Below are 12702 nucleotides of genomic sequence, written 5' to 3'. Positions count from 1 at the left end.
TGTTTGTGCCCAGGAGGCCAAGGCTGCAGTGTGCTATGATTACGCTGCTGCACTCCAGTCTAGGTGACAAAGTGAGACCCTGCCTCAAAGAAAAATAAAAACAGAGATGATTTTACTTACTTTCTGATTTGTATGCCTTTTAGTTTTCTTGTCTGATTGCTCTTGCCAGTTCTTCCAATACTATGTTTTGTTTTTGTTTTCAGAGACAGGGTGCAGTCTCTGAAATTGCTCTGTCATTCAGGCTGTAATGCAGTGGTGCAATCATAGCTCACTGCAGCCTCAAATTCCTGGGCTCAAGCAAATTCCTGGGCTCAGCCTCAAATTCCTGCCTCAGCCTCCTGAGTAGCTGGGGCTACAGGTACACACCACCATACCTGGCTTTTTTTTAAGTAGAGACAGGGTCTTGCTATATTGCCCAGGTTGGTCTCCAACTCCTAGCCTCAAGTGATCTCCTTGCCTCGGTCTCCCAAAGTGTTGGGATTACAGGCATGAGCCACTGCACCTGGCACTGTGTACTACGTTGAATAGAAGTGGCAAGAGTGAGCTTCTTTGCCTTGTACTGGATCTTAGGGGAAAAGCCTTTACTTGTTCCCCATTGACTACATTAGCTGTGGGTTTTTCATAAATGGCTTTTATTATGTTGATAAACTTTTAAAATATAAACTATCAAGAGTTTTTATCATAAAAGGATGCTAAACTTTGTGAAATGGTTTTCCACATCAATTGAGATGATTTTATGGTTTTTATCTTTCATTGTGTTAATGTGGTATATTACATTGATTTATATGTTAAACCAGCCTTGCATGTCTACTTAGCTTCCAAGGCTCAGTTCTGACAATATTGCCAAGAAGTTCCTCCCTAGTTCCCTATACTGGCCCAGAAGTCCACCATCTGTCTCTATCCTTGCAGGCAGCACCCTGCTTGGAAATTACTGGTTAACTGGATTGTCTTCCCACTAAGCCAGATGCTCCTTGAAGGAGCCTACTGTTTTATTTATTTGTATTTCGACAGCTGGCACGGGTCTGTGTCATAATAGAAAATATTTGTTGACGTGATCTTACTTTAAATAAAAAATACTTCTGGCTCTGAGCCTCTCTCATTTGTAAAATGACCAAAAAATTATGATCAATTTTATAAGGTTATGGGGAGGCTAAATAGTACAGTGTTTGGCACATATGGCCCAAATTAATAGCTCCCTTTCTTCCATTTAGAGACCAAGGGAGTTGAAGTACATGGTCTGGGGCTTTGGATAGAAGCAACAATAGAAACAGAGAATAAAACTGAAGGCAACTGTAAGTGTAAATTTTGTCTGAGATATAAGGAAATGAACTAGTCATTTACCTAATTATAATTGCATAGCTTGTAATAGGAAAGCCTAGCAGTGTCTGATTTCTCACCTTGCATACTCTCTGACCATCCAAAGCTAAAGGAACTGAGGTGTGGTAGGCACCATAATGCACCCCCACACACAAGTTGCCCACAGCCCAATCCCCAGAACCCGTGAATATGTTACAAGACAAGAAGGCATTAAGATTGCCAATTAGCTGACCCTGAGACGGGTAGATTATTCTAGGCTATACAGATGGGCCCAATGTATCACAAAGGTCCTTAAAAGTCAAAGAGGGAGGCAAAAAGAGAGTCAGAGACTTGAAGATGTTCTGCTGCTGGCTTTGGAGATGGAGGAAGAGGCCGTGGCATCAAGGAATACAGGTGGCCATGAGAAGCTGGAAAAAGCAAGGAGAAGAATTCTTCCCTTGAGCTTCCAGAAGGAACACAGCCTTGCCAACATCTTGATTTTAACTGTGAGACCCATTTCAGACTTTTGACCTCTAGAATTTTAAGATAATGCATTTGTGTCTTAAGACAATGTCACTAAGTTTGTGAGGATTTCTTACAGCAGAAACAGGAAACTCATGAGGCAAATGCCATCTTGTGTGATAAATATTTTACATGCACAAGTGATTAAAATGCATTTTTGAGAACACCAAAACTTACTCTTCTCTAACTGTAACTTTGCACCCATTGACCAACTTCTCCTGGTACCTTCTTTCCCACTACCCTCCTCAGTCTCTGGTAACTATTCTATTCTCTATTACTATGAGATCAACTTTTTAAGATTCCACATGTAAGTGAGGCCATACAGTGTTTGTTTTTCTGCGCCTGGCTTATATGCATACATTGAAACATCACATTTTACCTTATAAGTACGTACAATTACAATGTGTCAGTTATAAATTTAAAAAAATTAAAAAGGTGAATCTCTGCATGAAATGTCATTAAAAATGCATTTCTGAGAAGGGCTGTGTTTCAGTTGTAAGGAAACTTTGAGAACGTGCAGCCCACACCCTCACTGAGCAGATGGAGGCTGAGGCCTTCTCCATATCTGTAGCGTCTGGGAGCTAGGAGGACTTCACTCACATCTTTCCTTCAGGAAATAGGGCCACAAGTCAGTGCTGGTGCCGACGAGAAGCCTGGTTTCCACACATCCCATCCAGGATTCTAATATAGCTTTGTGATACAGAGTTCATAAAATGTAAGCAACTTTTATAATTTGCATGGAAGCCACTGTGAAACAATTTCAGAACCACTGTAAATGAATAAGCAGCGCTCTCAAAAGCCGGAGAAACAAACTGCTAAGGCTTAATGGTCGTGTCTAAGCATTGAGCCACTTTATGTGTTTAAAATACGTTATCACGTTCGGTTTTAAAGGAGAAATTGCAAATAAGAACTAATCCATGTCTGAATCTAAGCCTCATAAGAAAGTGAGAATACTGCATTTTACTACCCTTTCCTCTTCCAAGTATGTTCAATATGGAAGGAAGACCTTGATAACAACCCCTTAACTTTAAATCTACCAGTGAAGTTTGGCATGTCAGACTACTTCAAATATTGGTATTCTAGCTTCATACTTGTAGTGGTTCTGCAAACCTAAAAAATTCAACTGAAATGTAGTTCAACCATGTAACGCTTTTCTGCAAATGTGCCATTATTCTTGTTTGTGGGGTGCGCACTGCATACATTTCCCATTTCTCTCGGGTGTCCCCTCTTTTGCTTTAATGGCCACCAGTGGGTGCATCCTCCAGTAACAGCTGTATACACTCTTTAATAAATTCCCACATTAAGAATTTTCCTTTTAGACAGTCCTGCTTTTGCCTAATGTACCCAAATGCCACAAGAGTTGTCTGAATGACACCATAGAGCGGCATTATGCAAGTGATAAGATACTACTCAGCTTATTCTGAGACTTTTTGAATATTATTCCCTCCAAGAAAGCAAAAGGATAAGCTTTGCTGCATTATCAAAAACAGGTCAGAAAGTGCTATGACTATATTTAGAAACAAAACCTATACTAAAAAGTATATGATTCCGAATTATTTGAAGAGTTGTCCCAGGAAGAGAGGTTCTTTCAATTTCAATGAAGAAGGCAGAGCTCAGGCCATTCAGTGGGAACTCAAATGTAGACTTCAGGCTAACACCAGTATGAAACTTGTGGTGGTGCTGTAGGACGTGGGGCATGTCAGTGAACGCCTGCAACAACAGCATTCTCCTCAGTCGAAAAATAGGGGTAACAGAATGCCCCCTAGCTCATAAGGTCCTAGTGAGGGTTCAATGAGGCAATGTCTGAGGAAGGACTTCACAAAGCACTTCAAATACTCATCGTTATGAAAGATACACTTAGTCATTTAAGAGTCCTATTCTGATTTTTTTTCTTTAAGCTCTGTTGGACGTGATCTATTCTGATTGCCAAAAAATGGTCAATTTTAGTTTACTGCTACAACTATTCAGCATTCTTAGAACGTACATACGTAAACGACATAATCTCCAACTGGCAATATTGTTTGAAGAATTTTAAAAATTCTTACCTAACGAGACGTCAACTATGGCTTATTTAACCAGTATCTTCGCATCCCTTACTATCAACTGCTGTGTTCCCTATTCAGAGCCTGAAGTTTTGCGCGTTCACTTTTGCAAAAGCCATCCTCATAGACAGTCGTGACTCTTAAAATCTGCACTGTTTAATACACTTAAATGCCCAATCTTGCTGAAATTTTGGGAGAGCCCTGCAAGGTTGCCGGTGAGATAAAAAGTACATGAAGCAGACCCGGGCAAAGAAATCAGATGGCCACCATGCACATTTCCAACACATACACACTCACAGCCCTGAAAACAGTGTTAGGTTTCAGTTAATACATTTATTACAGCAGGTCTTTAGTCATTATTGCCATTAAAAAGTTTTCATGAAATTTCACAAAATCTTTTAGGCTATTAGTATTAGCTTTCTTTTTATGGACTGACACTTTGTTAATTTATGAAATATTTACAGCATTTACAAAAAGTAAGAGAATGTCTAATAAAATTTCTTATACTTACAAAATTCATACATTATACTACTGTATTTGAGATGTCTTACTTGGTAGACCAATTAAACTATGACATAAAATAATTTACAAAGATATATTTAATCTTAATTCATTGAAAACAAAACCATATTAGTTATAAATAGTCCTTTACAAATCATTGTAAAACACTTCATTGTTTTAACTCGAGCCTTAGCTTTTACAAATATACTTAATAAATGAATTAGTTCAGATAGCAAATAGAACTGTGCATTTAAAATTTCACTTAATACTATAAAACAAAACAACCTGAAAAAGCAAACGGCCTGGTACTTCAAGTAAAAATTTGTAGAACCAGTTTTTATGCACGCGTGGGGTGGGGAGGGGAAGCCAACACCATTGAAATTGAAACGCATAAACACAATACTTTCAAGAATACGCTCAACGCATGTACATCTGGGGCATTGATTTCTAAGGATGATGCTCTAGCAATAGCTCATGCATCCAAGACGGTAGCCCTACATTTTGGCAGATGAGCTGGACTGACTAGAGCAACATTTGCGAAAACATTCCCCTAAGCAGCAGGATGCTCCCGACATCCTTGGACAGTGCTCTCTTTGGGGTTTGCCACAACCCGAAAACCATTCCGAATTTTAGGCAAGCTCATGAAAGAATTTAGAAAATAAAACTGGCAAATTTAAAAAACGCAAATCATATTTAACTGGGCCCTGTCAGTTTTTTAAAAATATAAAAATAGGCTTCTCTGGAAAATTAGGGGAAAACATTTTCTACCCCTAAATTTCCAAATAATGAAAAACTCATCTATACAGCTATTTCTCCTTAAGTCACCACTCATGATGGTATAAAAGCTGGCAATTACTTAAACACCTTGCTTTTGGGTAATGCCTAGGAAGCTGAGCTCAATTTGGTTTTGGCAGTATCATGCATCTTTCACATTTGGATTCATCTTAGAGAATCCAAAGCAACTGTTAAGCAGCTTCAGGAAAATCCATTCCACGAACATATATCCCCTTTGATTTTAAAATAATGTTGTTTCAATTAAGCCCACAAAATATATATTGTATATATAGTATTTCTCAAGACGTAAATTAAATCTAAATTTTGTCTTTCAAAAACTGCTTTTTAAAGGTGTCAGGGTTTTCCAAAACCTCATCTCAGCTCCTTTCTTCTGATTGCCGTGTGGACCCTGTAGTTTTCTTGTAATATGTATTCTAGAAGGCACGTATTCAAGAGTTTAAGATTATGTTAGTTCAAGTTCTACATGGAGGCAAATATTTTAATCTACTTTTTACAAATGCCCCAAATGAAAGTCAGCTATCGCCTTTATTTCAAGCTCTAATGCGGTGCCAGGGTCCCCCTCAGAAGTGAGTTTGCACATGGGGCATCATTTGCGAAGGACTGGAAGGTGAAGTTGGGGGATCAGAAAGCTTGGCAGAGTTGGCGAGCTGCAGTTCCTCAAGCCGCTTTATGTATTCGTCGCGTAAGGCTAAGAGCTCCATGTAACGCTGCTCCACTGGATTCGGCTGCTGGAGAGAACCAGAGACTTGAGTTACACTTTACGCCACGCACGTCATGAGAACTCACGTGTTCCACCCATCTGCTGTGACTGCTGATTTGTAAATAAGCCCTTTACTCAAAGTTTACCATAATACATACTTTCCTTAACTACTGCCTCATTGACACATACAGGAAAGTACAACACAGAGTACCAAACACCCAAGTACTAAGTATTTGATCACCAAGAAATACCTAATGTGCACATTTCCTCACACGTGTCACCATCTTTGAAAATGTGTCAGCCGAGACACAGCTGTGTTGCCCGTCCCAGACCCACTGTCCTCTTTCACTCTGAGGGACAACTCTTCTCAAGTTGCCATGTGACCTTCCTTTTTGTGCAGATTTGTGACACTTTTCCTGTGAGTATCCAGCAACAAAATACAGTATTACTTTGTGTTTTATCAAAGTTTACATCACTGGTACCATCTGGTATTTATCAATTGACATTTTGACCCAACATGTTTTCTGAATTTCATCCTTGTTAAGTTGCATTGAAGGAATAAACCAGTTTCTCCACCCCTTCCCAGGCTGATGGGTAATCAGTGATTTCCAGGGCTCCTCGGTAGTGTGTTCAATGCTGTACTGAGTATCCTTGTACACATCTCCTCAAGCACATATGCGACTGTTTCTCTAAGGAATTTTCCTAGGGGTGGAACTGCTGAGAAGTAGAATATGGTCTTTTCAACCTCACCAGATGCTGCCAAATTGCCTGCAGAGAGGCTCCTGCTGGTGATACCTGGCAGTTCCCATTGTTCTGCATTCTCACTAGAACTTGGGAGCATACGATTATTATTCTTTTTTCCAATTTGAGGGCTGTGCATGGTATGTCACGGTAGTTTTCGTTTGTATTGCTCTGCTAGAACATCTTTTCATGTGCTTATTGCCCATCTGAATACATGGCTGACAGCCATAGCGGCTCTGCTATGCTCCGCCTTGGGTATGAATACTGGGTTTGCCCCCTCACCTTCTGTGTGCCTCCATTTCCCTATCTGTAAAATGGGAATCAAAACAGCATAGCCCTCACATGGCATTGTGTGAGTGAAGTGAGTTAATAACATCTGTTTTGCTACAATGGTGACTACTTTGATGAGTAAACAAGGGATTGATGTTGATACAAAGGCAGAAGTCAGGCTGGAGCATAACGTGACTCTCCCAGCATGTTAAGTTTTAAAAGTTTTGTACTGAGATATAAACCACACACAGTGCAAAATCTTCAGATGTTCAGCTCAGTGAATCTTGACATACGTATACATTTAGGTAATCACACCCAGGTCAAGATATACAACAGAACAGTACTCCAGAAAGTTAATGTTTTGAAGGGATCAGGGGCAAGCACTTTCTAGAAAGCTTAAGCAATATATGAAGACCTTAATGTAAAACCCTAAACCATGAAAACCCTAGAAGAAAACCTAGGCAATACCATTCAGGACATAGGCATGGGGAAAGACTTCATGACAAAAAAACCAAAAGCAATTGCAACAAAAGCCAAAATTGACAAATGGGATCTAATTAAACTAAAGAGCTTCTGCACAGCAAAAGAAACTAGCATCAGAGTGAACAGGCAATCTATAGAATAAGAGAAAATTTTTGCAATCTACCCATCTGACAAAGGTCTAATATTCAGAATTTACAAGGAACTTAAACATATTTATAAAAATAAAAGATAAACAACCCCATCAGAAAGTAGGCAAAGGATATGAACAGACACTTCTCAAAAGAAGACATACAATGCGGCCAACAAAGACATGAAAAAAAGCTCATCATCACTGATCATCAGAGAAACGCAAATCAAAACCACAATGAGATACCATCTCATGCCAGTCAGAATGGCGATTATTAAAAAGTCAGGAAATGATAGATGCTGGCGAGGCTGTGGAGAAACAGGAACACTTTTACACTGTTGGTGGGAGTGTAAATTAGTTCAACCATTGTGGAAGACAGTGTGGCGATTCCTCAAGGATCTAGAACCAGAAATACTGTTAGACCCAGCAATCCCATTATACCCAAAGGAATATAAATCATTCTACTATAAAGACACATGCACACATGTTTACTGCAGCACTATTTACAATAGCAAAGACATAGAACCAACCCAAATGCCCATCAGTGATAGACTGGATGAAGAAAATGCAGTACATACACACCATGGAATACTATGCAGCCATAAAAAGGAATGAGATCATGTCCTTTGCGGGGACATGGATGAAGCTGGAAGCCATCATCCTCATCAAACTAACACAGCAACAGAAAACCAAACACTGCATGTTCTCACTCATAAGTGGGAGGTGAACATTGAGAACACATGGACACAGACAGGGGAACACACACACCAGGGCCTGTTGGGGAGTGGGGGGTGAGGGGAGGGAACTTAGAGGATGGATCAAGAGGTGCAGCAAACCACCATGGCACACGTATACCTATGTAACAAACCTGCACGTTCTGCACATGTATCCCCCCACCCTTTTTTTTTGAAGAAAGAAAAGAAAAAAAAAAAAAAGAAAAAAGCCAAACGTCTACAGAAGTGCCTTCCACATGTAGTGGTTTCCAGAACCATCGTGCTTTCTACTGTGTTGAACTATTTGCTGAAGCTGTGCACACCAACAAGGAAGCTGTGAAGACAATGCACTGATGAAGAATGCTGTGGTTTAGTATTACGTTTTTGTTTTTTTTTTAAAAGAGACAGGGTCTCACTTTGTTGCCAGGCTGGAGTGCAGTGCAATCGTAGCTCAGCAAAATCTTGAACACTGTAACCTCGAACTCCTGGGCTCAGGCGATCCTCCTGCCTCAGCTGGCCAAGTAGCTAGGACTGCAAGCATGCACTGCCATGCCTGGCTACTTAAAACATTTTTTTTTTTTTTTTGTAGAGATGGAGGAGGGGGTCTCACTATGTTGCCTAGGCTGGTCTCGAATTTCTGGGCTCAGGTGATCCTCCTGCCTTAGCCTACCAAAGTGCAGAGATTGCAGATGTGAGCCACTGTATCTGGCCTGGATCCAATTTTTAATGTTCAGGAGAATGGTCTCTATTAGAAGCAGACACTTTCTAGAACCTGTATCCTAGAGAAGGGAGCATGAGCCATGAGGTTGCCCTAAAAAATTTAACACAAACTTGCGTGGCTTTTAAAACAACAGAAATTTACTCTCTGATGGTTCTGCAGGGCAGATGCCCCAAATTAGGGTGTCAGCAGGGCCATACACCCTCTGGAGGCTTTAGGGGAGAATTCTTTTTCACCTCTTCCAGCTTCTAGTGGCTCCAGGTGTTCCTTGGCTTATGGCAGCATCGCTGCAATCTCTGCCTGTTTTCACATGGCCTTCTCTCCTCTATGTCTGGGTCTCAAATCTTCCCCTCCTTTCTCTTAGGAGGACATCTGTCATTGGATTTAGGGCCCACCCACCCTAAATCTAGGATGATCTCATCTTGAGATCCTAAACTTAATCACAACTGCAAAGATCCTTTTCCCAAATATGGTCACATTCACAGGTTGTGGGTCGCTGTCCTTTGGGGGACACACCATTCTACCCACTACAGGCAGCCAAGGCGTGAATCAGCTAAAGCCAGGTACAAATGCAGCAGACATGGAACCATGCCCACATTTCTACTGGGATTGCTGCTTTCATTAGTGCTCTGGTTACAAAGGCCCATAGGATTGCAGAAGCCTCTTAATCCCATTCTCCCTATGATCACTGTGACTTTTAGTGTGTGGCCTGGCAGTGGAAGCTTTTCAAAAATGCATATATAGCATTACGCTTGGTAGAATGCCTAACACCCAGTAAGTGCTGTGGGATGCTTGCTAATATCCTTTGCCCATTTTTCTCTTAAAATTCAACTGAGGGCCAGACACTGTTCTAGGTGCTCAGGATCCAGCAGTGAACAAAGGAGGCCCAAATACCTATTTTTATGGCCTTTATCTTCTAGCAGGGGGAGACGGACAAACAACGAACATAACGATCCTGGGAGTTTCACAGAATGTTTGAAGGTGATCAATTCTACAGAAGACTAGAGCAGGGTAACAGGATTCCACTCTAAACTGGATGGTCAGAGTGAGCTGCACTGAACAGGTGACTTTTGGGGAAAGACTTAAGGGAGATGAAGGAGGGCGTCAAGTGGATACCTGAGTGCCTGAAGAAGAGCAGAGGCCAGTCTGGCTGAAGCTGAGCATGTGAGAAAGGTTGTTGGTGAGGATGCCAGGAGGTCACAGAGGTAAGGGGTGGGGTGGCGGCCACACAAGGTTTCAGGGACCATTGTAAGGACTTGCGCCTTGACTCTGGGTGAGGTGAGCAGCTACCTGGCCAGTTTCTAGCAGGCGAGTGGCATGATCTGCTTTGGCTGCCATGCTGAGAAGAGTAGAAAGAAGTAAAGGTAGCATCAGGGGGTCCAGCTAGAAGGTTATCGCTGCCACACATGGGAGAGGGCAGGCAGCACACACCAGCATGGTGGTGGGAGCTCAATGAGAAGTGCTTGGACTCTAGATGTGTTTTGAAGGCAGAGCCCAACAAGCTCTCCTGACAGATTGATTGGACATGGGGTGTGGGAGAGAAAGGTGTCAAGGATGACTCTAAGGTTCCTGACCAGGGCGACTAGGCTGGCGCTACCACGAACTGAAATGGGGAAGATGGCAGGAGGAGGAGGTTTTGGGGGAAACATGAGGAGTTCTGTTTTCACATGTTAACTTTCATTTCCAGTCCCAGCACCATTTACTGAACATTCCACTCATAGGGATGTGTTACATTGCCACCTTCTTACTATTCCAAGTCTCCACATTGACGCAGGTCTGTTTCTGGGCTCTACTCTGTTCCAAATAAGTCTTGCTATATAGCAGGGCAGGTTCTTCCTTGATATTCTCCTCCAAAACTGTGGCTATTTTTAAAACCTCCCTTTGAAATATGAGTATTAGAATTTAGAATCAGCTGGAATATTACAATGAGCATGTGCAATTAGATAAGAAAAAGAAATCGGGTAACAGTAATTTTTGCAGATGGCATGACTGTATCATCAGAAAACTGAAAAGAGTAAACAGAAAAACTGTTAGAAATAAAAAGATAATTCAGTCAAGTAATGGGTATAAAATATATAGAAGTTATTGGGCTAAAGACAAACACAAACCACTTAGAGGAGGTAAAAGAAGAGAAGAGTCCATTTGTGATAGAATACAAAGACAACAAGAAATGAAAACTTGAAGCCAAGTGATAAAATACTATACCTCAACTTCTCACTTGGGAAATGAATTATAAAGTATGTCCCAGCTTGGCATGGAAAAGAAGATAGGCAATCAGCTCATTATGGAAGTATTGTAGGCTTCAAACAATTTTCATATTCATATCCCTTTAAATTTTTCTATCAAAAATGACTGAAACAAATGCCACACAGGTCAACCTGCTAATATTTGTCCTGAATCTCATCCTTCAGTTACCACTATATAAAATTTCAGTACATCCAGTGTAACCCTGATTAACAGCTACATGGAATGCAGCGGTTCCTAGAGTACCGTATGATGGTCACTGGCAGCCAAAATTCCTACTCAGGTTTGTAATGTGACTATGCTTTTGACATGAGTAATTTCCTTGTATTAAATAAAAGTACCAGATCTACTTATTGATAGCTTTTCAAATGTAAGCATTGGTCTTTCCATAAACTCTGCTGAGATTTTATGTCAGCAAGGGTTGGTGGCTTTTGCTTTTAAAAGCACACTAATCCTGCCTTCTTTGAGGCTAACAGCTCATTATGAGGCTGTATATTCTTTTGTATCTTTCAACATTGATAGTATACCACCATAGTGCTGTGAATACTACAGGTGGCCAGTAATTGTTTGTATACCTTCTGGCTCACACAACTGAATAACAATTTAACTTTTAAGTGGTTAAGTACATTCTTTTAGGTTTATATTATGTACTTTTAAAAGTCCTATGCGATTTAATCTATTTCTGTATGAAATAATGTTCTACATAAGCAGATCTTTAAGAAAACCTAATGTACTTAATTCATACTTTTATTCTTACACTTATCCCTGTGCATTATAATCATTGGCTTATGTTTCTGGCCGCCCCTACCAGCTTGGGAGCTACTCATGGGCGGAGACCATTTCTTCTTAATCTCTGCATCCCCCTAGTGCCTGACGCATGAGAACATTCAATATTTGGTAGATGAAAACACAAAGTGCCTAGGGAGATAAAGATGTGTGTAGGATCCTTCATATTCAGAAAATCCACATAGAAAGGATAAGTTATTTCTTTTCTGAATTCATGCCAATAGATCATAATATAGGCCAATTCCTGTCTCGAAGTAAAAACCCCTACCAGAGAATGAGCACTCCTCTCCAGGCCAGTTCCATTTTGCCAAGATCTGTGAGACTAAGGGGGATAAATATATTCTAATAAGTTCTTCTAATGATGTACCCTCAAACTTGACCTGTCACACAATTATCATTATTACCTTTAGGAATTCAGAAATGAACTGCTCCAAATTCCTTGAATTTCAAGAATTTCTCCAAGTACAAATGGGTGAGAAGAGATTACAGGACTTACACAAAAACTGTCCGTACTTTCTCATTGCCAATATTTTAAAAACAAGCCATGACAAATATGGAAAAGGCTTATTTTATAGGACAAACACAGTGTTCATCTATAAAAAAAATTTTTAATAAGGAACACATCTCTTGTAAAAGCAGTTAGAATTCTGTAAGGATTATTATTTATTCTTTCCTTGATATTCCAAAATGCTAGAACTACTGTTAAATAAATTCCTCCCATGTGCTTCTCAAATTCCAAACTAAACAAGTGAATGTTCTCAAGC

At 40.4% G+C, this 12702-nt stretch overlaps 1 protein-coding gene across 13 annotated transcripts in view; it reads right to left on the bottom strand.

Annotated features, from left to right (window-relative positions):
- Window positions 1-4173: 4173 nt before the first annotated feature.
- MTM1 (myotubularin 1) overlaps window positions 4174-12702 on the bottom strand; it is a 110770-nt gene continuing 102241 nt past the window's right edge. For 8 of the 13 annotated variants that reach the window (XM_016944412.3, XM_063804319.1, XM_063804318.1 and 5 more), the window contains one exon: window positions 4174-5884. In XM_016944412.3, the coding sequence (XP_016799901.1) occupies window positions 5717-5884 (168 nt within the window). In that variant the 3' untranslated portion in view covers window positions 4174-5716. The remainder of the gene's footprint in view (window positions 5885-12702) is intronic. The other 5 variants (XM_063804321.1, XM_063804322.1, XM_054676934.2 and 2 more) reach the window with 1 other exon arrangement.

Source organism: Pan troglodytes, chromosome X (genome assembly GCF_028858775.2).
Source record: "Pan troglodytes isolate AG18354 chromosome X, NHGRI_mPanTro3-v2.0_pri, whole genome shotgun sequence".
Classification (NCBI taxonomy): domain Eukaryota; kingdom Metazoa; phylum Chordata; class Mammalia; order Primates; family Hominidae; genus Pan; species Pan troglodytes.
Note: the sequence above shows the minus strand (reverse complement) of the source record. Positions and strands in the feature narration are given on the sequence as shown.